This window comes from Microcaecilia unicolor, chromosome 2 (assembly GCF_901765095.1).
Source record: "Microcaecilia unicolor chromosome 2, aMicUni1.1, whole genome shotgun sequence".
In the NCBI taxonomy this organism is placed as follows: domain Eukaryota; kingdom Metazoa; phylum Chordata; class Amphibia; order Gymnophiona; family Siphonopidae; genus Microcaecilia; species Microcaecilia unicolor.
The window spans coordinates 66370567-66398271 of record NC_044032.1 but is presented as its reverse complement, the minus strand read 5'-3'; the positions used below and the strand labels follow the sequence as shown (position 1 = coordinate 66398271).

Sequence of the window (27705 nt, the reverse complement as noted above, 5' to 3'; positions counted from 1 at the left end):
GCCTTGGCTGCGTCAGTGGCCCACTTAGTCGGCCTCCATTGAAGAGATTTGCAAAGCTGCGACGTGGTCATCAGTCCACACATTCACATCTCACTACTGCCTTCAGCAAGATACCCGACGCGATAGTCGGTTTGGGCAGGCGGTGTTCATTGTTTTGGGTGAATCTGGATGCTAGGGATACCCCAATTGTGAGAACAAGCAGCCTGCTTGTCCTCGGAGAAAGCAAAGATACTTACCTGTAGCAGGTATTCTCCAAGGACAGCAGGCTGATTGTTCTCACAAACCTGCCTTCCTCCCCTTTGGAGTTGTTGTTTTTGTGTTTATGCTTTTTGATTAAACTAGAGAGGCACGCTCGTGCATGCGCGGTTTGCGTTGCTTCGCGCGATGGAACGTTCTACAAAGTTTTTCTGTATTTTGCTTGCAAAATGTTTGCCGGTTCCTGGGCCACCGCGGATGTTAACCCAATTGTGAGAACAATCAGCCTGCTGTCCTCGGAGAATACTTGCAACAGGTAAGTATCTTCGCTATATCAGATGTGATTAACAACTTTGAGTTGCTGCATTATGCTCCCTCTCCGGCCAAATTTCAATTGTATGCTAAAAAAAAAAAAAAAAGTTTTCCACAACCTGTTTGGCTGTGTGCCTTGACTAGATTTTGAGCTCCATAGATCAAAGACGCTTAAGGGCATCTGTGCAGTGCTGCGTAATATAGTGATGCCATAGAAATGATAAATACAGTAGGACAGTGGATAAGGGTTAGATGTATGGGTACCAGTGAGATAGGAGAAATAGTAGTGAGCAGTGGAAAGAACAGAAATGCATTATATAGTTCAGTTGTTATGGAACTTAGTATATAGGCACTCAGTTGCACATGGTGCAAAGGTATGATCATGGATTAGAAAATGTCTTTTTGTTTTCTTGGCAAAGTTAATTTTGCTCTTCTTTGTGCAGCCTCTCCGACGCCCAGACTCATCTGATGATCGTTACGTGATGACTAAACATGCAACCATTTATCCAACAGAAGAGGAGCTTCAGGCTGTCCAGAAAATAGTTTCCATCACTGAACGTGCCCTGAAACTTGTGTCAGACTTTTTGACAGAACAAGATAAAAGCAAGGGGAAGGAAACTGATGATAAGAAGGATGTCAGCAAGGACAGGTGAGATATATGTACTTTAAGAAGTTCTGAAGTTAGTGGTGTCTTTTTAAGTCTTGCCCAGTTTCCATCTATACCTCATATCTGCCCTATGTTTTGTTCTGAAGTCATCCTTCTCATTCTTTACTTTCCAGTATGCTAGGAGAGGGAAGTGTCTTGAATTGCTTTCACCTTAAAGCAATCAAGCTTCTAGAATGTTCAGGCAAACCTTTACATCCTGTATTTTAACAGCTGACACATTTTGATGTTCATGATACATTTAAATTTACTTCTCTGATAAGAAGCAGGAATACTATATATTCTCATATGTGGATGATATCATCCATCAGAATCATATGCAGGAACATCTCTCCCTCTTTGATAAAACGTCTTAGAGTGTAGCATCATGCATGCACACACCTTCCCACCTGCTGATGTTTTGTGGGACCTCACCAGTCACCATTTTTCCACAGAGCTTAATGGGCACACTTTGCTGGTTCTCCCTCTCAGCTAACAGCTGGCAATACCTTTTTGGTTATAATTAGTTTTTTCATTAAGTTCTATCACTGTTTTGTGGTGTCCTTTTAAAATGGTGTGTGTGTGTGTATTCAGTCGTTCGTTCATTCTCAGAAAACAGACTGGCAAGCGGTCCACAAGTTTCAAAAGGAAGAGCTCAACATAATTGTTAGATAAAATCAAAATTTGAGAACAAAAAACAAAGATATCCTCGAGTGGCTCTGTACAGCATCTGTGCCCCCAATGTCTATACATTCAAATGTTTCACTCAACTATAGGCTTGCCTGGCCATGTTCGAGATCTACCCATTTATCCTTGGGGGAGACTTCAACACAACATCACCAGCGACCCTCTGATAGCCACCTAGAAGGCCCATGGGGGATCATGAGGAAAGGGGTTACTACTTGATTAGGGAGTTGGCAGTATTGGATGTCTGTTGGTTGCTCCACATAGAGGACTGACTTTTTTCTCTCTCATGCTCACAGGGTTCATGCACACTTTGGACTACATTTTGGTCTCTCTTGGTCCTTGTTTCATTCTTTGGTACAGACAGCAATAGGCATGGTAGATGTCGCCGATCATGCCCAGGTTTGGGTAGAACTCACCTGGGGTGAGCTTTCCCGCTCCTCGAGGTAGAGATTGAACCCTGCTCTCTGTCAGAGCAACAACTTCAGTGTGTGTCTTAGGCTTGGCTGAATTATTTAGCTGACAATCGTGGGGAGGATATGGGGCCTCAGACATATTGGGAGGCTGCTAAGGCGGTTCTCCGGGGTAAAATTATCTCTCTTACTTTGCGCATCAGGAGAAAGGAGCGGGATGTACTAGAGGTGGTGTCCAGGTTACTTGAGACGCATCGACTTTTTATTGTTCAGCCTTCAGAGCAAAATTGCACCACACATTTTGAAACCAAGAGGCAAATACAGAAATTGTTAAATGCGAGGGCCCTGTACAACATCAAATTGTATAAATACAGATTGCACCAGTGGAGTAACAAGACAGGTAAATTGTTGGCCTCTTTGGTGAAGTCCCGGTCTACCAAAAGTTGCATGTCAAGGGGAGGCATAGGGAACCCTAGCACTAAAATTAACTGACATCCAAAGGGAATTCATACACTTTTACACATCTCTATGTGATTTGGGCTCCTTTTCAGAACCAGATTGTGTGGAATTCTTTTCTTCCTTGAATTTGCCACAGCTTACTGCAGAACAGTCAAGACTTCTTTATACATCGTTAACAGGGAAGGAGGTACAGGGGGTTACCAAAAAATTAAAACTGGCCCAGGGCCAGACGGATTGGGCACAGAATTCTATAAAATCCTTCAGGACCTTATTATTCCACCCTTCATCCATATATGTGACACGGTTTGGGAAACCCAGGCTATGGGTCCTACTTTGAACCATGTTTATATTACTGTTCCCCTGAAGCCAGAGAGAAACACCATTTCTTTAGGGAGGGGCATGAGCAGGGCTTTTTTTGTTCTGGTACACGGTGGTACGGCTTACCGGCACCTTTTTTCACCTGCTCCCCATGAGCAAACTTCAAGTGGCAGCTGACCCGAGCTACTCTCTCTCCGCTGCCGCTTCCTCCACCTCCAAAGGCAGCTGTCCTGAGTTTTTCTCTCTATCCTCCCCCCCCCCCCCCCCCCCCCCCCATGTACCTTTCAAACTGATTTTCCCCTTTAGAGCACAAACAGCAGCAGCGTTTCATATTTATTTATTTACCTGCGTTGGCCCAGGTGTCCCTTCTTTCTGCCACGCCCCTGTGGAAACAAAGTTACAGCAAGGGTGCAGCAGAGAGGAGGACTCCTGGGCTGACACAGGGCAGGCTAATCAATGTGAAAATCAGTTGCTGTTAGTGCTCTGAAGGGGAAAATCGCATTGAAAAGTATGGACCTGGGGCAGAGGTAGAAGGGAAGGTGAGATGCTAGATTATGGGGTGAATGGGCGGAGAGAGAGAGAGGGAAACATGCTGGATCATGGAGTGAAGGGGAGGGAGGAAAGAGCAGGAAACGTGCTGGATCATGGGAGGAAGGAAAGAGAGAGGGAAACATGCTGGATCATTGAATGAAGGGAAGGTAGGATGGTGAGGTGCTGGATTAATAGGGGTGAAGGGGCGGAAGGAAAGAGAGAGGGAAACATCCTGGATTATGGGGTTGAAGGGGAGGAAGGAAAGAGAGAGAGGGAAACCTGCTGGATCATGGGGTGAAGGGGAGGAAGGAAAGAGTGAAACATACTGGATCATGGGGTGAAAGAAAGAGGGGAACATGTTGGATCGTGGAATGAAGGCAGTGTAGGATGGTGAGATGCTAGATCAAGGGGTGAAGGGGAGGAAGGAAAGAGAGAGGAAAACATTCTAGATCATGGGGTAAAGGGAAGGGATGACACAAACCAGACTAGCAAAATCCAGATACTGAACCGGAACCAACTCATGGTATTAGTCAGATTTGGAGCTTCTTGTGAAGCTTAGCCAGTTAAAGTTAGTGCCAGTGCTGCACATCTTTCCTCCCTCCCTGTGGGCCCTACAGATTTACAGAGTTAACTGGCCTCCTGGCCCGGCGGCAGTTACAACATGCTCTTTCTGGCCAGTTCCAGGCTCTGTTGCAACTCCCTGTTGCCGCATCAGAAGGATGTGGCAGAGGGAAAGCCTTGGAGTTGCTGGAGGAAGTCTGTTGTAATCACTTGGCAAACTCTGTAAGTTTGTAGGGCCTGTGGGGAAGGAGGACAGACAGATAAGGAGGTGATGCCAGACCCGCAGAGGGAGGTAGAGGGGAAGAGCTACATTTGCATGATGGGAAGGGTGAGGGGAGAAGCTGCCCATGAATAGAAGGGAGGGGAGAGCAGAGTTGCGGCAGATATGGTGCCTGTGGATGGAAAGGAGAGAGGAGAAGCTGCACACAAAGGGAAGGGAGAGAAGAGGGGGACATGCTACCATATGGATAGAAAGGAGAGGGGAGGTGATATGCTGCATATGGGTGGAAGAGAGAGGGGGGACAGACTGCATATAGATAGAAGGGAAGAGGTGAGATGGACATGTGCACAGGGAAGAGAAGAGGTGATCTCAGAAAAGGAAGAAAAGGAGGCAGGGGTTGGAGGGTTGAGAGAATGGACTAAGGGAAGGAGAGGTGGAGGTGACCTGGTTGAGAATTCAAGTTTAATCTTGTGAACCTTATCATGAAAGTACTTAGCCAGAGTCTGGGGAGAAAGCGAAGGGGGAGTTGGAGGTGAAGGCACTTTGAGGAGAGAGTTCAGTGTGGCAAAGAGACGTCGAAGGTTTCAGCCAAGAGAATTTGTCAACTGGATGTAATAGTTCTGTTTGGCAAGTAAAAGAGCAGACTGGAAGGAGGGTCAGCAAGAATTTGAAATGTATGAAGTCAGCATGGGCACGGGATTTCAGCTAAAGGCGTTTGGCAGAGCTGGCACAGGAATGTAGGCAGCGGATTCTAGAGGTCAGCCAAGGCTGGGGTTTGGTATGTTTTACAGGACAGGGGAATAGGAGGAGCGAGAGTATCCAGAGCAGAGGAGAGAATAGTATTATAGGAAGACAGACTTGTTATCCAAGTCATTGACAGACTTGGATAACATAGTGGTAGTGAAGAGATCTGAAACACTGGAGGACAGAGTAGAAGGGTCAATAGCCTGAAGATTCCTAAATGTATTGGGTAAGATTGGACGGGACTTGGGAGGAGGGTGTTTAAGTGTGAAAGTTATCAGATGATAGAGAGGGGAAGAGTTGAGGCACAGAAATTGGAGAGTGAGCAGTTTGAGAAGAGGATAAGATCAAGACAGTGGCCATTCTGGTGAGTGGGGGCAGTGGAGCACAGTTGAAGATTGAAAGAGGATTTTAAAGCAAAGAACTGCGAAGCAAATGTTAATGCTAATTTTGCTCCTAAAATTAAGAAAACAGAAGCTGAGATAGAGTATCTTAATATTACACTAGTAAAAAAGGCCCGTTTCTGGATCAAATGAAACGGGCGCTAGCAAGGTTTTCCTCCCCAACACCCCACCCACCCACCGGTTCGTCGTTGTGAAGCCACTGACGCCATAGCTCCGCACCTCGACGTCATCACGTTTGACGTGAGGGCGGGGCCCAGAGATTTGGTGCTTTCGGTGGCTTCACCACCACGAACCCTTCATTTCGGAAGTGACGTCAGTGTCCTCAGAACGTTGAGGGTGAGTTTTATGTACGGAAGTGACGTCAGTGTCCTCAGAACGTTGAGGGTGAGTTTTATTATATAGGATAACATGAGCCTCAACTGCCATGGCACAAGTCAGACTTTTACTGCATACAACCTCATAAGGCTCCTTCTGATCTGCTCAATGGCAGACCAAAAAACTACAGAAAAAACAGCTACCATAGTAACTCAAAATCCAGCGCTGATTTTACTGTCTACCTCTTTGGGGCAACGCCTGATACATTACTCGACAAGGTGTGAAGACCTGGGGAGGGGTTTAGGTTCTGTTAAGGAGTTTTAAAAGGAAAATGTTAAGGGGGAGATGAACAATATTTTCATTGAGCTGTTTCCATCTTTGGTGTGTTACCTCATATGTGATTCTTGCATTGTTCAGTTCTGCATTAGTTTTGATTGGATGGTTGATCTATATTGTACTTGCCTTTGACTTAATAAAGATATTTTCCACAAAAAAAAGATAAACATAGTAAAACCATTACGCACGTCAGAATTATATCTCTGTATATAAAAGGCACCTCCAACGTTCTAATTGAAGCCTCCAGCCGGAAACTTGAGGTGGCAGAGATATTTGGTTTGGCACCTGCAGTGGTTGCCCTGGGTGATTAACAAGGTCAGCTGGGGTCAGAGCTCCTTGCAAGTAAAGCAATTAACTCCTCCCAGAGTTGTTTTCTCAGGCACCTCGAGTGGTTGCCCTGGGTGATTAACAAGGTCACCTGGGGTACACACTCTCTCAAACATACACGCTCCAAGGAAAACCTTGCTAGCGCCCGTTTCATTTCTCAGAAACGGGCCTTTTTTACTAGTAATAAATAGTACCTTTTAAATTGGGACAATAGATACAAGTACATACTTGATGCAGTAGCACCATTACAAACAAAAACATTGCGAAGACATAACTCACTTCCTTGGTTTAACGATGAACTGAAAAAACTAAAAACTCAAGCAAGGAGGCTCGAACATGCATGGAATAAAATGAAAGATGAACAAACTTTCACTGCGTGGAAACAAATGTTAAGAAAATACAAATATACTATCAGACAGACTAAAAGGTCATATTACAAATCCAAAATTGGACCAGGTTATAAAGATTTACACAAGTTATTCCAATCTGTTCATAACCTCCTAGATACTACACCGGTCACCTCAACTAATTCAGATACCCCATCAGCAAATGATCTAGCCACGTACTTCAACGAAAAAATCATTAAACTAAGATCCACCTTACCAACTAATTCCTCTAACTACAAAATATTCATTGATTGCCTGGACTCAACCACTGATGAATATCCAGTAGACTGTATATGGACAAATTTCAATTCTCTAATGGAGGACATAGTCACCCAAGCAATCAATAGATTCACCAAATCCCATTGCAAACTAGACATGCCCCAGTCACTTAATAAAATCTGCCCCTCAATGCTTCCTAACAGACCTCACATCCTATCTAAACCACATGCTCCAACATGGATTCTTTCCTATGGATAAGGGTAATATACTACTTACACCAATTCCCAAAGATCAGAAGAAAAAATTAAATGATATAACCAATTATCGCCCAGTTGCATCCATCCCTCTTGTAGTTAAGTTAATGGAAAGCCTAGTAACTAAACAACTTACTGATTACTTAAGCAAATTCTCAGTATTACATGCATCCCAGTCTGGATTCCGTGGTAATCATAGTACTGAAACAGTTCTTATAACACTCCTGACTAAATTCAAACAAATTATTGCAACTGGCAATAATGTTCTCCTCCTCCAGTTCGATATGTCCAGCCCGTTTGACATGGTTAACCATGGTGTTCTTTTAAACATCCTAGAATACTTTGGAATTGGCGGAAATGTATTGAATTGGTGTCACAACTTCCTAACCGCAAGAACATATCAGGTGATACGTAAGTCAATCGTATCATCACTATGGAGACCTGGATGTGGAGTGCCTCAGGGATCGCCGCTTTCACCGATTCTCTTTAACTTAATGATGCTACCATTGGCCAGATCACTATCCAGTCAAGGCCTAAACCTGTATATTTACGCTGATGACATTACGATATATATTTCGTTTAAGAACAACTTACCAGAAATTGCAGACAAAATTAATAACAGCTTCCAAATAATGAACTCATGGGCGGATGCATTCCAGCTTAAGCTTAATGCAGAAAAGACGCAATGTCTTATTCTTTCATCGCAGTATAACAAGACCAATTACACCAATATAAATACACCAAGCCACACTCTTCCTGTTGCAGATACGCTGAAACTCCTGGGTGTTACTATTGACCGAAGTCTTACCCTTGATTGCCCTGTGAAAAATGTCACAAAGAAAATGTTTTATGTGGAAGCTTAAAAGAGTGAAACCTTTTTTCCCAAGGGAGATATTCCACAAGCTGGTGCAATCATTGGTACTGAGCCATCTGGATTACTGCAATTCCATTTACGCAGGATGCAAAGTGCAAACCATTAAGAAACTCCAGAATGCCCAGTACACCGCAGCCAGACTCATATTCGGAAAGACAAAATATGAAAGTGCCAAACCTCTTAGAGAAAAATTACATTGGCTCCCATTAAAAGATAGAATTGCATTCAAAATCTGCACCTTAACTCATAAAATCATTCATGGAGAGGCCCCATCATATATACTTACCAACACGAAATACCAAAAGTTCATCACGCACTTTCCTAAACCTCCACTACCCCAGTTGCAGAGGTCTTAAATACAAATCAATACATGCATCTAGCTTCGCCTACCTCTGCACACAATTATGGAATAAACTACCGAATACTATAAAAACTACCCACGACTTGACAACCTTCTGGAAGTTACTGAAGACGTACCTGTTCAAAGAGACTTACAAAAAGAATCCTCCTTAATGACTTGTTTCCTAATCTATACCAGAACCAACCAATATTGATCCCTTCTGATTTGATTATTTTATGATATCATTATTGAACATTACACTTTTTCCTACTCTCACTTGTATGTTATGTATTATCATTTTATTTACCCTACCTACCTGTTGTTCTTGTACATTAATTGTAACAATATGCTGAAATTCTTACTCTGTTAATGGTGATGCCATTGCTATATAATGTAAGCCACATTGAGCCTGCAAATAGGTGGGAAAATGTGGGATACAAATGCAGCAAATAAAAATATATATATAATATAAATGCATAATAAATTGAGTACTTAAACCAATTAAAGATTTTCCAGTTGATGTAATTACATACAAGCTGAAACCTCAACTGAGATTTCTGGGTGTGATCTGGATAATTCTTTGACCTTTGAACCTCATATACGATCATTGTCATCAAAAGTGTTTAGTTTATTGTGGAAGTTAAGACATATTAGATCTTGCTTTGACTACAGTATTTCAATTTATTGTACAGATATTAGTTATGGGTCATCTGGACTATTAGCAATGCTATTTATGTTGGATATAATGTTGTTATCTGACGGAGGCTGCAGACATTACAAAATACTGCAGCCCATCTGATCTGTAAAACATCTATATTTGAAAGTGCTAAATCATTGCTGTGTAGTCTCCACTGGTTACCAATGAAAGCTCATTCTATTTTTAAATTGTGTTGTCTTGTCTTTTTAATTCTTTATGGCGTGGCTCCACAATATATGGCGCCTTCGGTTATTATGCGGGATAAGAATTATGCTGTTGACAGTAGACATTTTTTAAGGTTTCAGTCTCCTTTGCCTCTAAAGGTTATATATAAATCAGAATTTGTATAGACGTTCCCTATCAAGTAACTAAATAGTGGAATGTGCTTCTGAATTATTTACCATCAATATAATTACCTCCACTATTTATTTATTTATTTGTAGCATTTGTATCACACATTTTCCCACCTATTTGCAGGCTCAATGTGGCTTACATTGTTCCGTAATGGTGATTACCAGTTCCGGAAAAGAGAAATACATAGTTAAGGTAGAGGAGACAGAGTGGATTAGGTATTCAGGTAAGGAAAGTTATATATCGCTGTTATACCACAGACCTCAGCGGTGCCACTCATTGGTTCTTAACTTTTCACCAGCAAGAATTATGTACCCTCCTCCTCATCAGTCCTTGGTGTAAATTTTTAGCATTTCAATTTTACTATACTTTTTACTTTTTATTTGTTTCTTTATATTTTTCTTTTATAATGAAAGTTTAAAATAACCATAGATACTCATCTCAAAGTTGGTTTCTCAATCAGTCGGGTTTAAATCCGACATAGACTGTTTCGCCTTGGAGCTGTTTCAAGGAACACCCCTAAAATGACAAAAGCCAAAGAATAACATATGTCCATGCCCCATCACCAATCTTAAAGTAGAGAAATTTACCTATTACAAACGGCGCTGGCATTTCTCAGCCTGCTTGCTTATACAGCTTCTAAAATGGTGGCAGCATTTTACTGATATTTGATTTCCTGAACCTAATCATGTGATTTAAACAAGAGACCAGTCGCAGAGCTCTTGATCACAGCAACGTCATCCATTCTGTTTCTATATTTAGTTCCATAGGACTAACCATATTTTATTTATTTATTTATTTCATTTGTATCCCGCATTTTCCCACAAATTTGCAGGCTCAATGTGGTTTACATAGTACCGGGAGGCAATTGCCGCTTCCAGTGAAACAAATACAAGGTGATATAATGGTAGGATAAAGTTCATGTAGCACAGCCACAGTTAAGGAAATGTACGGGAAGGGGTTGAATTTTGTCCAGTTACATACTTTGGTATTGATGTGTCGCAGAGGATAGGGGTTTAGGTTGGGTCCGCGGAGTGAGTATGCCTTTTTGAATAGGTTAGTTTTTAATTATTTCCGGAAGGTTAGGTAGTCGTACGTCGTTTTCAGGGCTTTTGTTAGTGTGTTTGAGTTGTGTGCTTATGTAGGTGAAGCTGGATGCATATGTAGATTTGTATTTGAGGCCTTTGCAGCTTGGGTAGTGCAGATTTAGATAGGGTTGAGATGATTTGGATGTATTTCTAGTTGGTAGATCAGTCAGGTCTGTCATGTATCCTGGGGCTTCACCGTACATTATTTTGTGGACCATGGTGCAGATTTTGAAAGTGATGCGTTCTTTGATTGGGAGCCAATGAAGTTTTTCGCGGAGGGGTTTTGCACTTTCATATCGTGTGTTTTCAAATATGAGCCTAGCTGCCATGATCTGGGCGGTCTGAAGCTTCTTAAGGGTCTGTTCCTTGCATCCCGCGTAGATTCCATTGCAATAATCTAGGTGGCTTAGTACCATTGTACCAAGTAGCGGAATGTAGCCCATGGAAAGTATTGTTTCAGGCGTTTGAGTTTCCACATTGAGTGGAACATTTTCTTTGTTGTGGATGCCGCTTGACTTTCAAGTGTTAAGTAGCGGTCAATTGTAACACCAGGGATTTTCAGGCTTTCTGAGATGGGGAGGGTGTAATCTGGGGTGTTGATAGTTGTGGGGTTATCCATGTTTTGTTGTGATGAGAGGATGAGACAATGTGTTTTTTCTTTATTGAGTTTTAGCAGAAATGAATTAGCCCATGAGTCCATAGTGTTTAAGTTCAATCATTTTTATTGACAACATTGCTTGACTGGTACATTACATAGTGAATATAACACAATTCCAGAAGAAATAGCAATGGTGATTTAGAAACAATTACATCTGCAACAGAACTATTCTCCCCCACAACCTTACCCTCCCTCAACCCCCACCCTACCTCCTTCAAGTGAACCCCCCTACCTCCCTCCCTCACGTGAGCTGCTCAAATATTTAAAATGTAACTTCTCCTTCTAGAGGGCAAAGTCAACCACAAAGGTTCCCATTGTGCACAAAATCTTTCTCCCAAGGCATTGTCCAGGGAGCGAATGCCACATCTATCCAGTTTCATTTGTTGAATCAACTGTGCTGTCCAAAGAACCAGGGAAGGACTCTGGTCTGACAACCAGTAGCGCAGAATGGTTGAGATCCCATAAAATATAGCCAACCACAAACCGCTTAAAACACCCAGACGGGGTCCCAGTGCATCTGTATTTAAAAAAGAGCAGCAAAGGATCTAATACCAGGGTACACCCCCAAAGTTGTTCTATGGAGAGAATAATACCCCCCCCCCCCCCCCCCCCCCCCCCCAGAACAGTTTGACCAGAGGACACAACCAGAACATGGCCCAGAGAGGCGGACCCACTCCCACATTTTGGACGTGCCATCACAGGATTCAGTGATTCGAGCTGCCCTTTTCAGCGGCACATGAGTTCTTAAAAGGAATCTATATAGCTTCTCGCCCTGTGGAACTGACAAACCCATCCTATACAGGTTCCCTATAAATGTTCTACATACGTCAGGTGGAATTGTGCAGCCTAGGTCTTTTGACCAACCATGGTCAAATTCCGTAGTAGTGTCTTTCAGTTGCTGATGATGGAATTTTGGGGGACGAACTGCTGAGCCCCCAAGGAATACATCTCTGTTAGTACATCAACTACATCCTCTGTCAGGTCTGTCCATTTTAAATTCGACACATAATGCTTTAGTTGGAGATAGGCGAACTGCTGACCCTCTGAAATACCGAATTCCTCACAGAGTTTTGCAAGTGGTTTTAGTTGCCCCTCCTCATTAATCGCCTGTGCTAGGTAGACTATTCCTTGAGCTGCCCAACGGCTAAAGACACTTTTCCCCTGCCCCAGAGGGAAATCTGGATTATTACTGATAGAGAGCAGGGGGTAGTTTTTGCCAAGAAGTTGTGTCTCCTGCATACCCACCTCCAAGTGGCTCTAAGCAACTGTAGGAGGGGATGTCTCCTAAAGGCGTGGGTGGGTAATTTATTTCCTGCATGGAGGAGGTAGCTAAAATGTGTCTCGCGGAAGAGAGACACCTCCGCCGCAGTAATAGAGAATTCTGAAGTGCCCCGAAACCAGTTGTTTATATGGCACATTGCGCAGGCAATTGAAAAGTACCTCACACTCAGCAGTCCCATCCCACCATACTCCTTCGGTGTAGTAATCGTTTCCAAGGGTAATCTGGGCTGCTTGCCTTGCCATAAATATGCCTGAACAAGTCTGTTCATACTCTTCTCCTCCCTACCTTTCAAAAACAGGGGGAGCTGCTTGAATAGGTAAAGCCACCAGGGGGCGACCAATATGTTTAAAAAGGGCAATACATCCCCACAACGAGAGTGGCAGCACACGCCACAGCGTCAACTTGTGTCTCATCATTTTTAAAAGAGGATTAACATTGATGTTATATAAAGAAGCTAGATCCCTGGGAATTAATATCCCTAGATATTTCAGAACTTTGTCTGCCCATCTTAACTGAAATTCCCTTCGCCAGGTATGTTTTACTGATTCATCAGTTGCCAACGCACAGGACTTCTGTAGATTTAAAGAGAATCCTGACAGAGTTCCATAATGTCTCACTGTTTCCAGCACACATTGAAGTGAAGCCTGAGGCTCTGTTAGGACCAGCATAATGTCATCTGCATACGCCAAGGCCTTCACCTCCTCAGCGCCAGTATGCACCCCCCAAATCTTTCTCAAACCATTTAACATCCTGAGCAGGGGCTCTAGCGAAAGATCGAATAACAGTGGGGATAATGGACACCCTTGTCTCGTTCCTCTCTTAATTGAGAATCATTCAGATCTACCAACGTTTGCCACAATGTGCGCCCCAATACCCGTATATAACACCTGAATGATCCGGCGGAACCCACCTGGGAATTCTAACCACTCCAAAGCCTGAAACAGATATTGCCAATCCACGTGGTCAAATGCCTTAGCAGCATCCAAGCTAACCACCATAAGAGGTTCATAGGTGCTGATACATTGGGCCATAGCTAGGAGAATTCTGCGTACAGGCAAGACTGAATGCCGTTTTAGGATAAATCCCACTTTCGCCTTGCTTATTAATTCTGGGATATGATCTATCAATCTGTTAGCTAAAATCTTTGCAAGGAGTTTAATATCTACGTTGATGAGGCTGATATGAGTCCGGGTCTACCGCTTTCTTACCCTGTTTAAGCAGCAGTGCAATCAAAGCGGTATTTTCATATTTGGGGAACTCTCCCTCATCTATAACTGCTTGATAGTATTCTAGTAATGGTCGAACCAGGGGTATTTGCAATGTTTTATAGAACTCCCCTGAGAACTCGTCAGTCCCTGGAGCCGAACGTTATTTTAACCCTCGAATTGCTTTTTGAAGTTCTCTAGGTTGCAAAGGTGACTCTAGTAGCTCCTGCACTTCAGCGGGCAACTTGGGCATCTCAGATCTGGCCATGAAATTGTCTACCTCGTCACTAAGTGGAGGACTATTAGCAGCGTATAGATTTTTGAAGTGGTTCAGCAAAACTAGCAACAGCTCGTCTGTACGGCTTACAATTTGCCCCTGAGGGTCTCTCAATGCCGGGATTGTACGATTCCCTGCCCATGATTTAACCACCCTAGCCAGCAGACCCCCTTTCCGATCCCCATATTTTGTCAGTCTGTACTTTTGAAATACTAGATGACGTTTCGTTCATGTATTAAAAGAATTAATTGTAACATAGTAGGTGTCGGCAGAAAAAGACCTGCACGGTCCATCCAGTCTGCCCAACAAGATAACTCATATGTGCTACTTTTTGTGTATACCCTACTTTGATTTGTTCCTGTACTCTTCAGGGCACAGACCGTATAAGTCTGCCCAGCACTAGCCCCGCCTCCCAACCACGGCTCTGGCACAGACCGTATAAGTCTGCCCAGCACTATCCCTGCCTCCCAACCACCAGTCCCGTCTCCCACCACCGGCTCTGGCACAGACCATATAAGTCTGCCCAGCACTATCCCCGCCTCCCAACCACCAGCCCCGCCTCCCACCAGCGGCTCTGCCACCTGATCTATACTAAGCTCCTGAGGATCCATTCCTTCTGCACAGGATTCCTTTATTCTTATTCCACACATGTTGAATTCCGTTACCGTTTTCATTTCCACCACCTCCCGCGGAAGAGCATTCCAAGCATCCACTACTCTCTCCGTGAAAAAGTACTTCCTGACATTTTTCTTGAGTCTGCCCCCCTTCAATCTCATTTCATGTCCTCTCGTTCTACCGCCTTCGCATCTCCGGAAAAGGTTCGTTTGCGGATTAATACCGTTCAAATATTTGAACGTCTGTATCATATCACCCCTGTTTCTCCGTTCCTCCAGAGTATACATGTTTAGTTCAGCAACTCTCTCCTCATACGTCTTGTAACGCAAATCCTATACCATTCTCGTAGCTTTTCTTTGCACCGCTTCAATTCTTTTTACATCCTTAACAAGATACGGCCTCCAAAACTGAACACAATACTCCAGGTGGGGCCTCACCCAACTTATACAGGGGCATCAACTCCCCCTTTCTTCTGCTGGTCACACCTCTCTATACAGCCTAACAACCTTCTAGCTACGGTCACCGCCTTGTCACACTGTTTCGTCGCCTTCAAATCTTCAGATACTATCACCCCAAGATCCCTCTCCCCGCCTAACACATACGTCTCCCGTGGATTTCTACTCTCTAACTACTACTACTACTTAACATTTCTAGAGCGCTACTAGGGTTACGCAATGCTGTACAGTTTAACAAAGAAAGTGCATCACTTTGCATTTCTTCGCATTGAATTTTAATTGCCAAACCGTAGACCATTCTTCTAGCTTCCTCAGATCCTTTTTCATGTTGTCCACTCCCTCCCGGTTGTCCACTCTGTTACAGATCTTAGTATCATCCGCAAATAGGCAAACTTTACCTTCTAACTCTTCGGCAATGTCACTCACAAATATATTGAACAGAATTGGCCCCAGCACTGATCCCTGAGGCACTCCACTACTCACCTTTCCCTCCTCTGAACGAATTCCATTCACCACCACCCTCTGGTGTCTGTCCGTCAACCAGTTCCTAATCCAGTTCACCACTTTGGATCCTATCTTCAGCCCATCCAGCTTATTTAAGAGCCTCCTGTGGAGAACCGTGTCAAAAGCTTTGCTGAAATCTAAGTAGATTACGTCCATAGCACGTCCCTGATTCAATTCTCCTGTCACCCAATCAAAGAACTCAATGAGATTCGTTTGGCAAGATTTCCCTTTGGTAAAATCATGTTGTCTCGGATCTTGCAACTTATTGGCTTTCAGGAAATTCACTATCCTTTCCTTCAGCATCGCTTCCATTACTTTTCCAATAATCGAAGTGAGGCTTACCGGCCTGTAGTTTCCAGTTTCTTCCCTATCACCACTTTTGTGAAGAGGGACCACCTCCGCCGTTCTCCAATCCCTCGGAACCTCTCCCATCTGCAAGGATATATTAAACAAATCCTTAAGAGAACCCGCCAAAACCTCTCTGAGCTCCCTCAATATCCTGGGGTGGATCCCATCCGGTCCCATGGCTTTGTCCACCTTTAGCTTTTCAAGTTATTGATACACACTCTCTTCCGTGAACGGTGCTCTATCCACTTCATTCTCATTTGTACTTTTTGCAGTCCATCGCGGTCCTTCTCCAGGATTTTCTTCTGTGAAAACAGAACAAAAGTATCTATTTAGCAAATTTGCTTTTTCTTCATCATATTCCACAAAGCGGTTCACAGTATCTTTTAGTCTCACAATTCCCTTTTTAGTCATTCTTTTTTCACTAATATACCTGAAGAAATTTTTGTCACCCCTTCTTACATTTCTAGCCATTTGTTCTTCCGCTCGCGCTTTCGCCAGACGTATCTCTCTCTTGGCTTCTTTCAGTTTCATCCGGTATTCCTCCTCGTGTTCCTTTTCTTGAGTTTTTTTGTATTTCTGTAACGCCAACTCTTTAGCCTTTATTTTCTCAGCCACTTGCTTGGAGAACCATATCGGTTTCCTTTTTCTCTTGCTTTTATTTACTTTCCTTACATAAAGGTTCGTGGCCCTATTTATAGCTTCTTTCAGCCTGGACCACTGTCCTTCCACTTCTCGTATTTCCTCCCAGCCCATCATCTCCTTCCTCAGGTATTCCCCCATTTTACTAAAGTCAGCACGCTTGAAATCCAGAACTTTGAGTTTTGAGTGGCCGCTCTCCACTTTAGCTGTAATATGAAACCAAACTGTTTGATGGTCACTGCTGCCCAGGTGGGCACCCACTCGGATATTTGACACGCTATCCCCATTTGTGAGCACCAGATCCAACGTCGCTCCCTCCCTCATGGGTTCCGTCACCATTTCTCTGAGCAAACCGCTTTGGAAAGCATCCACGATCTCTCTACTTCTTTTCGATTCCGCAAACGGAACCTCCCAATCTACATCTGGCAGATTGAAATCTCCCAGCAACAGCACCTCTCTCTTGTTTCCCAACTTTTGAATATCTGCGATCAGGTCTTTATCTAACTCCTCCAATTGTTTCGGAGGTCTGTAGACAACACCCATGTGTACAGAGGTTCTATCCTCTCTTTTAAAGGTGATCCATATCGCTTCTTCCTTTCCCTAGGTCCCTGTCATTTCGGTCGCCGTGATATCATTTCTCACATATAGAGCTACTCCTCCACCTTTACGACTCTCTCTATCCTTCCTAAATAGATTATAGCCTGGTATGTTTGCAACCCATTCATGGGAACCATTTAGCCACGTCTCTGTGATTGCAACAATGTCTAAGTCTGCCTCCAACATCAGGGCTTGAAGGTCATGAACTTTATTGCTTAGAGTGCGAGCATTTGTGGCCATCGCTTTCCATGTACATTTCCTGGTAAGTGCTTCAACATTTGTGATTTGGGGTTCTCTTTTCTCTTTGGGTACCTTTATATCCTTTTGCTCCAACTTCATTTCTTTCTCTTTTGCCTCAGATCTATTTTCAGGATCACCACCATGCTGTAATGGAGCAAAAGAATTCTGTAGGGGCAACACTTGAGGGCGGATGCCTCTGTGTCACATATCGAAGTCTACCTGAGCCTACTGTGAACCATCTATTCCTAGGTGGTTTTATCCTTGGAGGCAGTGGTGTGAATTTGGCTTGATTCTGTGCTGTATGGTTTTGTGTAGTCTTAGAAGCTGCTTTAAGTGCATCTAATTCCTGTTTTACCTTACTGAGCTCCTGTTTTAAACTAGCAAGCTGATGACAGATAGGACAAGCCTTAAGTCTCCAGATAATTGGCCTTGAAACTGAAACACCACAATTATTACAGAGAATGAAAGTCATCCTGATTTATTGGAATGGGAATGAGCAGGTATGCTATGATGGGGTTAATAGTGTGCAAGATTAACTTTACTCCTCAGCCATACATAGGCAATCAGAGGCAGTTGTAATTTGGGTGGAGTTAATTTGTAATAAGTAGAATAGTTAGGAAAGTTATTTAGGAAGTGTCAGTCTTGGGGTGGGTGGGTTGAGGGGCCTGTGTAATGTGTTAGGTTTTAAAACAATCTCCAGGAAAGGAAAAAAGTTCTAATACTTGCTAGCAGTTTTGAAATCTGGATGGACCATACAGGTCTTTTTCTGCTGTCATCTACTATGTTACTATGTAATTATTCAACCATTTCTACACAGTTGCACATAGGCACTTAACTGATGATGTTGCTGACTCAATTTGGAGTAGTCAAAATTTTTCAACAGTAGCCAGCAAGGTCTCTTTGTTGGTAGGTGGCTGTATGAACTGACCGGCACACAGATTTTTACTGTCTCTTTCCTTTTGCTTTGCTGTTTGAATACTGAGGTTTTCAGGGGGCTGAGCACTGCTCTTATTATTTTTTTTTAATTTGCATGAAGTCTTTATTGAACAGTAGTACAGAACAGTAAACTCTTAGTTCAAAGCATCAGTATATGAATACAAATATGTCGAGTCACACAAAAGTCACCTAATACACTCAAATCTCTCTACTTATAACATCATAAAGTCAACCTTGATTTAGTTCAGTAGGTTTTTAGATTTTTGGTACTTATGGAATACCCCCCACCCCCTCCACCCCACCAGCACTGCTCTTAGTGACTGCCTCAAAATCAGTCTTCTCAGTCTCCACCTGCTTGTAGGAATGCATAACCCATCAGTCATTCTGGGCAAGTTCGGCGGGACTAAAGGAAAGTAGACTGAGGATCACATTGCAGCTCTGCAAATTTCCTCTATGGAAGCTGACCAAGTGGGTTGCCAATGTGGCCATAGCTCTAGCATTATGAGCAGTGACATGACCACTTGGACTAAGTGAAGGAAATGGAGAAATTAGGTCTTACCTGCTAATTTGAAGATCTAATTTCTCCATTTCCTTCAATCAGGGCCAGATGCACTAAACCTAACGAGTCAATAACAAGCCATTTTACGACTGCGGTAGCAGCTAACGAAAACGGAATGCTGATGAGCAAATTGTGTAGAAATCCTATTGTAATGAGATGCACTAAGCTTTTCTGATTGCCTTAACGCTGGAAACTCTAACGAGAGGTCTGTATCTCTCGTTGGGGCTGCGCGGGATTGAAAACTGATTTTAAAAAAACGCTATAAGTCATTCCGCGCCCCCCCCCCCCCCCCCCGCCGCAATAATAAAAACAAAAGTGCAGTTGAGGCCGGCCATTGAAAAAAGCTTTCCGTTTTCGCCGTCATTCATCTGCGCAATAATAAAAAAAAAGTGCAGTTGATTGGCTCAGAGATTTCCAGGTCTCTCAGCTGAGTGAAGCACGGCCAAAAAATACGTTTATTATTGAGGAGGTGAATGACGGCGAAAACGGACTGCTTTTTTCGATGGCTGGCCTCAACTGCACTTTTGTTTTTATTATTGTGGGGGGGGGGGGGGTGAGCGGTGCGGCGTCTTCGGGCGGCACAGGGAGGCGTATTTGGCATGTGCAGAGCAGCCAGCATAACGCTTTTCTGCTCTGCGCATGCTTGACCGGCCGATTCTCCGACTGTTTTAAGAAGGAATAGAGAATGCAAGTGAGCTACAACGAGTAGCTCATTTGCATTCCCTTTCCTTGATGCATAGCCGTTCCCTACCGATTCGCTATGGAATTTGGTACGGAATGGCTCTAACGAAGACTTTAGTGCATCTTGGCCTCAGTCCAAGTGGTCATGTCACTGCTCATAATGCTAGAGTTATGGCCACATTGGCAACCCACTTGGTCAGCTTCCATAGAGGAAATTTGCAGAGCTGCAATGTGATCCTCAGTCTACATATTCATATCATATTGTTTGGAACAGGGCTGTAACACAACAGTTGGTTTGGCCAGTCCTCCACAATTTATTTGGGTTTAAAATCCAACTCCATCTCCTTAGGCCCATTTATTTTTTATTCCAGGCTTCCTTTCAAAAATATTTAATAACATATTGTTTGTTGTTAGTCCTTGTTTGTTGTAAAAGGCTATCATTTTATTCCTGTTTTTGTTGAAAGCAGTCTGTTGCTAGGGAGTCCAATTCATGAGAGTACAGTATTTTGCTTATCCTCGGACAAAAGTTACTTACCTGAAACAGGTGTTCTCCGAGGACAATAGGATACGTATTTTCACATACTCTCCCTCCCCTTGGAGTTGAATTCTATTAGCTAGAAATTTGACTGGCAAAGTCCTGTGCGACAGCAGCAGGCAGGAAGGTATGCACATGTGGTGCCACCCTTTAAAAAGTTCTATTCAAGTTGGAGAGTGGTTCCCATATAGGGCTTCTTTGGATATGTATCCTGCTGTCCTTGGGAACATTTGCTATATAGGCAAGTAACTGTTTTTGCTGAAAAGCCTCAAGAGTGAACTAGTACATTTTAAATATTCGTTATGATAAAATTGATTTCCTTATTTTATTAAACATAATTTTATTTTATTACAGAGCTTTAAAAGGAGTCTTGCGAGTAGGGGTGCTTGCAAAAGGATTGCTTCTCCGTGGGGACCGTAATGTGAGCCTGGTTTTACTGTGCTCTGAGAAACCAACAAAGGCGTTGCTGAGTCGAATTGCAGAAAATCTACCCAAACAGCTAGCAGTAAGTGAAATTAAGTAACCTGGCACAGTGTAGCAACAGTGGGAAGTTTATGCTGCATTTTTCTTTTGGCGAGCAGCTCTTAAAAGGAAGAGGAAGAATTGAAGACAATATTTTGATCTGATAGATGTAGTAGCTGTTACCATGAGAACTGACTGAATGTGATCTTCTCATTGCCTTCTGTCACACAAGATAGACCTAATTTTTTTGCAGTGATGCAGGTTAAATGCTTACACCTTCCATAAAGCAAACTATAAAAAGTTATCTATGGTCAGGATCCCTCCCCAAGGAGGAGGTGTGAATTGTGAATAAAAATATTTGGGAATGGACTTGCACCATTTATGCCACATAATACCATAACTTTATTAAAAGTGTATGAATGGTTTTGGATTCTCCTGTGTGTTGCTAGGAATTCTCTTGTGCAGCTGTGCACTTTCAACAGTAACCTTAATACTCCTGTGTTCTAACCATACGCTGTACAGCCACACAAACATGCAATATATTCTGAATATTGCTAGCTCATCATTTACCTTATTTTCTGAAGATGAGTAACTAAAGTTTTATAATAAGCTGCTGTATGACTAGTTTTGTTTGGTTAGGTCTCCAAACATTTAGCTTACATATCAGAGTTCATTCCTTTTCTCTCAACCCTCTTCTTCTTCAGATTTCTGTTGTTATAGTCTCCCTAGTCAATGTTCCTAGGAAGGGTATCTTTGCGAAGACACGCACCTGCACCATTTGTTGTCCAGTAGAGGCCACTACAGTTGGTCTTTCCTCCATCCCTGGTTTTGAGCATACTATTTACATGGTGTGCCAAGCCTAACTGGCCCTTAGAGATAGGAAAGCTGAGCCTGGATTCCCAGTTCTGCAGCATACATTTCTGGATTACTTTTTAATATATTATGCAGGGTAATTTCATTCTTATTTGTTCGATAATAATAGTTTGATCCTTGTAAGAAAATAAATCATACAGGATATCACTCAAGTCTTCGTTTTTCCGCAGAGCTGAGAGGACGTGTTCTGTGTTCTCTCCCTCACGTGTGGGTATTTTTTTCTCTTTATTTCGTGTTTTTCCCCTTCCTGTTAATTTTTAGTTTTCCGAGGACAAGCAGGCTGCTTGTTCTCACTGATGGGTGACGTCCACGGCACCCCCTCCAATCGGAATCTTCACTAGCAAAGACGTTTGCTAGTCCTCGTGCGCCGATGTGCACCGTGCATGCGTGGTCATCTTCCCGCCCGAACCGGCTTGTATTCGTCAGTCTTCTTTTGTCCGCACTCGGGACGGTCGTGTTTTTACCGCCGTTTCGTGCCCCTCAGAGGACCTCGCGCGTCTTTCGTGTTTTTCAAAAAAAAAAAAGAGAGAACCTTTTTCCCCGTATTTCTAGCTTTTTCCCAGCGTAAGTTTTCTTTCGCTTTCGGGAGCGGCCTTGTTGGCCTCCCGCACGGGGTTTTCCCCCCTTTGGTCTCGGTGCCTCGTGTCATCGCGAATTTTGATTTCGCCGGCGCGATTTTTCCGCCCATGACATCGAAGCCTTCCAGCGGCTTCAAGAAGTGCACCCAGTGCGCCCGGGTATTCTCGCTCACTGATAGGCACGCCTCGTGTCTGGGGGCTGGGCACCGCCCGCAGGCCTGTAGTCTTTGTGCTCTTTTGCAAAAGAGGACTCGGGTAGCGAGATTAGCCCAGTGGAACGTTCTGTTCTCCGGCGCTTCGACGGCATTGGCATCGAGAGATTCGTCGGGTGCATCGGCGTCGGCAGCACCGAAGTCTTCGGAGACCGCATCGACATCGACTGCATCGAGGCGTCCTCCTCCTCCATCGTCGGTACCGAGGCTTCGGAAGAGTGCGTCGGCGTCGGTGGTACCGGGACCCCCTCTGGTGCTGATGTCGTCGGACGGTGGTGCTTCGTCTGGAGTGCAGGTGAGGGCTGTCCATTCCCCTGCTGGTGGCGGTGAGCCTTCGGGTAGGTCTCCTCCTGCCCTGAGGGCTCCTGCGGTACAGCCCCCTCCGGGATCGACCATCTTCGGCCCCGGCCCCGAGGAAGCGACGTCTGGATTCAACATCCTCCTCATCGGTACCGGGGAGCTCCGGTGACATGCTTCGCTCGAAGAAGTCGAAGAAGCATCGTCACCGGTCACCTTCCCGACTGGGTATCGGGAGCTCTGTTTCGCTGAGGGAGTCGGCACCCAGCAGGCATCGGCACCAGGAGGACCGCTCACCCTCCATCCAGGAGGTGTTGGTGCGCTCTACCTCGGACAGCCTGGTACCGCCTCCATGCCCGGAACAGATTCTGACCTCGACGCCTGCACCGGCTTCCTAGTCTTTCTCTACAGCCGCTCTGCACGAGAGTCTCCGGGCCGTCCTTCCTGGCATTCTGGAAGACCTGTTGCGCCCTTCTCTGGTACCGGGGGGTGCTTGCGCCACCGGTGCCGTCGAGTGAGGCGACAGCTGGCCCTTTGCCCGGAGTGAGGTCCCCGGTACCGGTGCCGCTTGCGGTACTGGTTTCGGCTGCCTCCCAGGTGGACTCCCCGACAACGTCGGGGGAGGGAGCTTCGCCGCTGCCAGCCAGGGAGTCCACCTCTCGACGCTCCCACCGTGGCCGTGGTTCCATGGAGTCGAGACTGACACTGCTTCAGACTCAGGTCCGTGAACTTGTGTCTGATACCGATGATGAGGCCTCATGGGAGGCAGAGGAGGACATCAGATATTTCTCTGACGAGGAGTCTGATGGCCTTCCTTCTGACCCCACTCCCTCCCCTGAGAGACAGCTTTCTCCTCCCGAGAGTCTGTCTTTCTCGGCCTTTGTCCGGGAGATGTCTACGGCCATCCCCTTCCCGGTGGTTGTGGAGGACGAGCCCAGGGCTGAAATGTTTGAGCTCTTGGACTATCCTTCTCCACCTAAGGAAGCGTCCACAGTACCCATACATCATGTCCTGAAAAAGACATTGCTGGTGAACTGGACCAAGCCACTAACTAATCCCCACATTCCAAAAAAGATAGAATCCCAATATCGGATCCATGGGGACCCAGAGCTGATGAGCACTCAGTTGCCTCACAACTCTGGTGTGGTGGATCTGGCCCTGAAGAAGGCTAAGAGTTCTAGGGAGCATGCTTTGGCGCCCCCGGGCATAGACCCCAGAACCTTAGACTCCTTTGGGAGGAAGGCCTACCATTCTTCCATGCTCGTGGCCAAGATTCAGTCTTACCCAGCTCTACACGAGCATCCATATGCGGAACAATGTGCGGAAGCTGGCAGACTTGGTGGACCAGCTCCCTTCTGAGCAAGCCAAGCCGTTTCAGGAGGTGGTCAGGCAGCTGAAGGCATGTAGAAAATTCCTGGCCAGAGGGGTATTCGATACCTTTGATGTTGCGTCTTGGGCCGCTGCTCAAGGTGTGGTGATGCACAGACTCTTATGGCTGCGTGCCTCCGACCTGGAGAATAGGATCCAGCAGCGGATTGCGGACTCCCCTTGCCGTGCGGATAACATTTTTGGAGAAAAAGTCGAACAGGTGGTAGAACAGCTCCACCAGCGGGATACCGCTTTCGACAAGTTCTCCCGCCGGCAGCCTTCAGCATCTACCTCATCAGGTAGGCGTTTTTATGGGGGAAGGAGGACTGTTCCCTACTCTTCTGGCAAGCGTAGGTACAATCCTCCCTCTCGACAGCCTGCGGCCCAGGCTAAGCCCCAGCGCGCTCGCTCTCGTCAGCAGCGTGCGCCTCAGCAAGGCCCCTCGGCTCCCCAGCAAAAGCAGGGGACGAGTTTTTGACTGGCTCCAGGAGAGCATAGCCGATATCAAAGTGTCCGTGCCGGACGATCTACCGGTCGGGGGGAGGTTGAAAGTTTTTCACCAAAGGTGGCCTCTTAAAACCTCTGACCAGTGGGTTCTCCAAATAGTCCGGCAAGGATACGCCCTCAATTTGGCCTCCAGGCCTCCAAATTGCCCACCGGGAGCTCAGTCTTTCAGCTTCCAGCACAATTAGGTACTTGCAGAGGAACTCTCCGCCCTTCTCAGCGCCAATGCGGTCGAGCCCGTGCCATCCGGGCAAGAAGGGCTGGGATTCTATTCCAGGTACTTCCTTGTGGAAAAGAAAACGGGGGATGCGTCCCATCCTAGACCTAAGGGCCCTGAACAAATATCTGGTCAAGGAAAAGTTCAGGATGCTTTCCCTTGGCACCCTTCTTCCCATGATTCAGGAAAAAGATTGGCTATGCTCTCTGGACTTAAAGGATGCTTACACACACATCCCGATACTGCCAGCTCACAGACAGTATCTCCGATTCCGTCTGGGAACACGTCACTTCCAGTACTGTGTGCTACCCTTTGGGCTCGCCTCCGCGCCCAGGGTGTTCACAAAGTGTCTGGCTGTGGTAGCAGCAGCGCTCCGCAGGCTTGGGGTGCACGTGTTCCCTTATCTCGACGATTGGCTGGTGAAGAACACATCCAAGGCAGGAGCTCTACAGTCCATGCAGATGACTATTCGACTCCTGGAGCTACTGGGGTTTGTGATAAATTATCCAAAGACCCATCTTCTCCCAGTACAGAGACTCGAATTCATAGGAGCTCTGCTGGATTCTCGGACGGCTCGTGCCTACCTCCCGGAGACAAGGGCCAACAATCTGTTGGCCCTCGTCTCCCGGGTGCGAGCGTCCCAGCAGATCAGAGCTCGGCAGATGTTGAGATTTCTCGGCCACATGGCCTCCACAGTTCATGTGACTCCCATGGCTCGTCTTCGCATGCGATCTGCTCAATGGACCCTAGCTTCCCAGTGGTTTCAGGCTACTGGGGATCTAGAGGACGTGATCCACCTGTCCACGAGTTTTCTCGAATTCCTGCACTGGTGGACGATTTGGTCCAATTTGACTCTGGGACGCCCTTTCCAAATTCCTCAGCCACAAAAAGTGCTGACTACGGATGCGTCTCTCCTGGGGTGGGGAGCTCATGTCGATGGGCTTCACACCTAGGGAAGCTGGTCCCTCCAGGAACAAGGTCTACAGATCAATCTCCTGGAGTTACGAGCGGTCTGGAACACTCTGAAGGCTTTCAGAGATCGGCTGTCCCACCAAATTATCCAAATTCAGACAGACAACCAGGTTGCCATGTATTGCATCAACAAGCAGGGGGGCACCGGATCTCGCCCCCTGTGTCAGGAAGCCGTCAGCATGTGGCTGTGGGCTCGCTGTTACGGCATGTTTCTCCAAGCCACATATCTGGCAGGCGTAAACAACAGTCTGGCCGACAGGTTGAGCAGGATTATGCAACCTCACGAGTGGTCGCTCAACTCCAGAGTAGTGCGCCGGATCTTCCAAGTGTGGGGCACCCCCTTGGTAGATCTCTTCGCATCTCGAGCCAACCACAAAGTCCCTCAGTTTTGTTCCAGACTTCAGGCCCACGGCTGACTGCCATCGGATGCCTTCCTCCTGGATTGGGGGGAAGGCCTGCTGTATGCTTATCCTCCCATACCTCTGGTGGGGAAGACTTTGTTGAAACTCAAGCAAGACCGAGGCACCATGATTCTAATTGCTCCTTTTTGGCCGCGTCAGATCTGGTTCCCTCTTCTTCTGGAGTTGTCCTCCGAAGAACCGTGGAGATTGGAGTGTTTTCCGACCCTCATCACCCAGAACGAAGGGGCGCTTCTGCATCCCAACCTCCAGTCTCTGGCTCTCACGGCCTGGATGTTGAGAGCGTAGACTTTGCCTCTTTGGGTCTGTCAGAGGGTGTCTCCCGTGTCTTGCTTGCTTCCAGGAAAGACTCCACTAAGAGGAGTTACTTCTTTTTATGGAGGAGGTTTGCCGTCTGGTGTGACAGCAAAGCCTTAGATCCTCGCTCTTGTCCTACACAGACCCTGCTTGACTACCTTCTGCACTTGTCTGAGTCTGGTCTCAAGACCAACTCTGTAAGGGTTCACCTTAGCGCAATCAGTGCATACCATTACCGTGTGGAAGGTAAGCCGATCTCGGGACAGCCTTTAATTGTTCGCTTTATGAGAGGTTTGCTTCTGTCAAAGCCTCCCATCAAACCTCCTACAGTGTGATGGGATCTCAATGTCGTTCTCACCCAGCTGATGAAACCTCCTTTTGAGCTACTGAATTCATGCCATCTGAACTTCAAGCCCTAGTAGCTCATGCTCCTTATACCAAATTTCATCATAATAGAGTAGTCTTCCGCACTCACCCTAAGTTCTTGCCAAAGGTGGTGTCGGAGTTCCATCTGAACCAGTCAATTGTCTTGCCAACATTCTTTCCCCGTCCTCATTCCTGCCCTGCTGAACGTCAGCTGCACACATTGGACTGCAAAAGAGCATTGGCCTTCTATCTGGAGCGGACGCAGCCCAACAGACAGTCCGCCCAAATGTTTGTTTCTTTTGATCCCAACAGGAGGGGAGTGGCTGTGGGGAAACGCACCATATCCAATTGGCTAGCAGATTGCATTTCCTTCACTTACGCCCAGGCTGGGCTGGCTCTTGAGGGTCATGTCACGGCTCACAATGTTAGAGCCATGGCAGCGTCAGTGGCCCACTTGAAGTCAGCCACTATTGAAGAGATCTGCAAAGCTGCGACGTGGTCATCTGTTCACACATTCACATCTCATTACTGCCTGCAGCAGGATACCCGACGCGACAGTTGGTTCGGGCAGTCGGTGCTTCAGAATCTGTTTGGGGTTTGAATCCAACTCCACCCCCCTAGGCCCATTTTTTATTCTGTTCCAGGCTACACTCTGTTAGTTGAATAAGATGTTAGGTCAATCTCAGTTATGTCCTCGCCGTTGCGAGGCCCAATTGACCATGTTTGTTGTTTTGAGTGAGCCTGGGGGCTAGGGATACCCCATCAGTGAGAACAAGCAGCCTGCTTGTCCTCGGAGAAAGCGAATGCTACATACCTGTAGAAGGTATTCTCAGAGGACAGCAGGCTGATTGTTCTCACAAACCCGCCCGCCTCCCCTTTGGAGTTGTGTCTTCCCTTGTCTTTGTTTTGCTACATACGGGACTGACGAACACGAGCCGGTT

The 27705-nt window shown here is 45.6% G+C and overlaps 1 protein-coding gene across 1 annotated transcript in view; it reads left to right on the top strand.

Moving 5' to 3' along the window:
• ZFR (zinc finger RNA binding protein) overlaps positions 1 to 27705 on the top strand; it is a 306684-nt gene that overhangs the window by 200866 nt on the left and 78113 nt on the right. Inside the window, 2 exon segments of the mRNA XM_030193005.1 lie at positions 951 to 1156; positions 20554 to 20704. Of these exon segments, the coding sequence (XP_030048865.1) occupies positions 951 to 1156; positions 20554 to 20704 (357 nt within the window).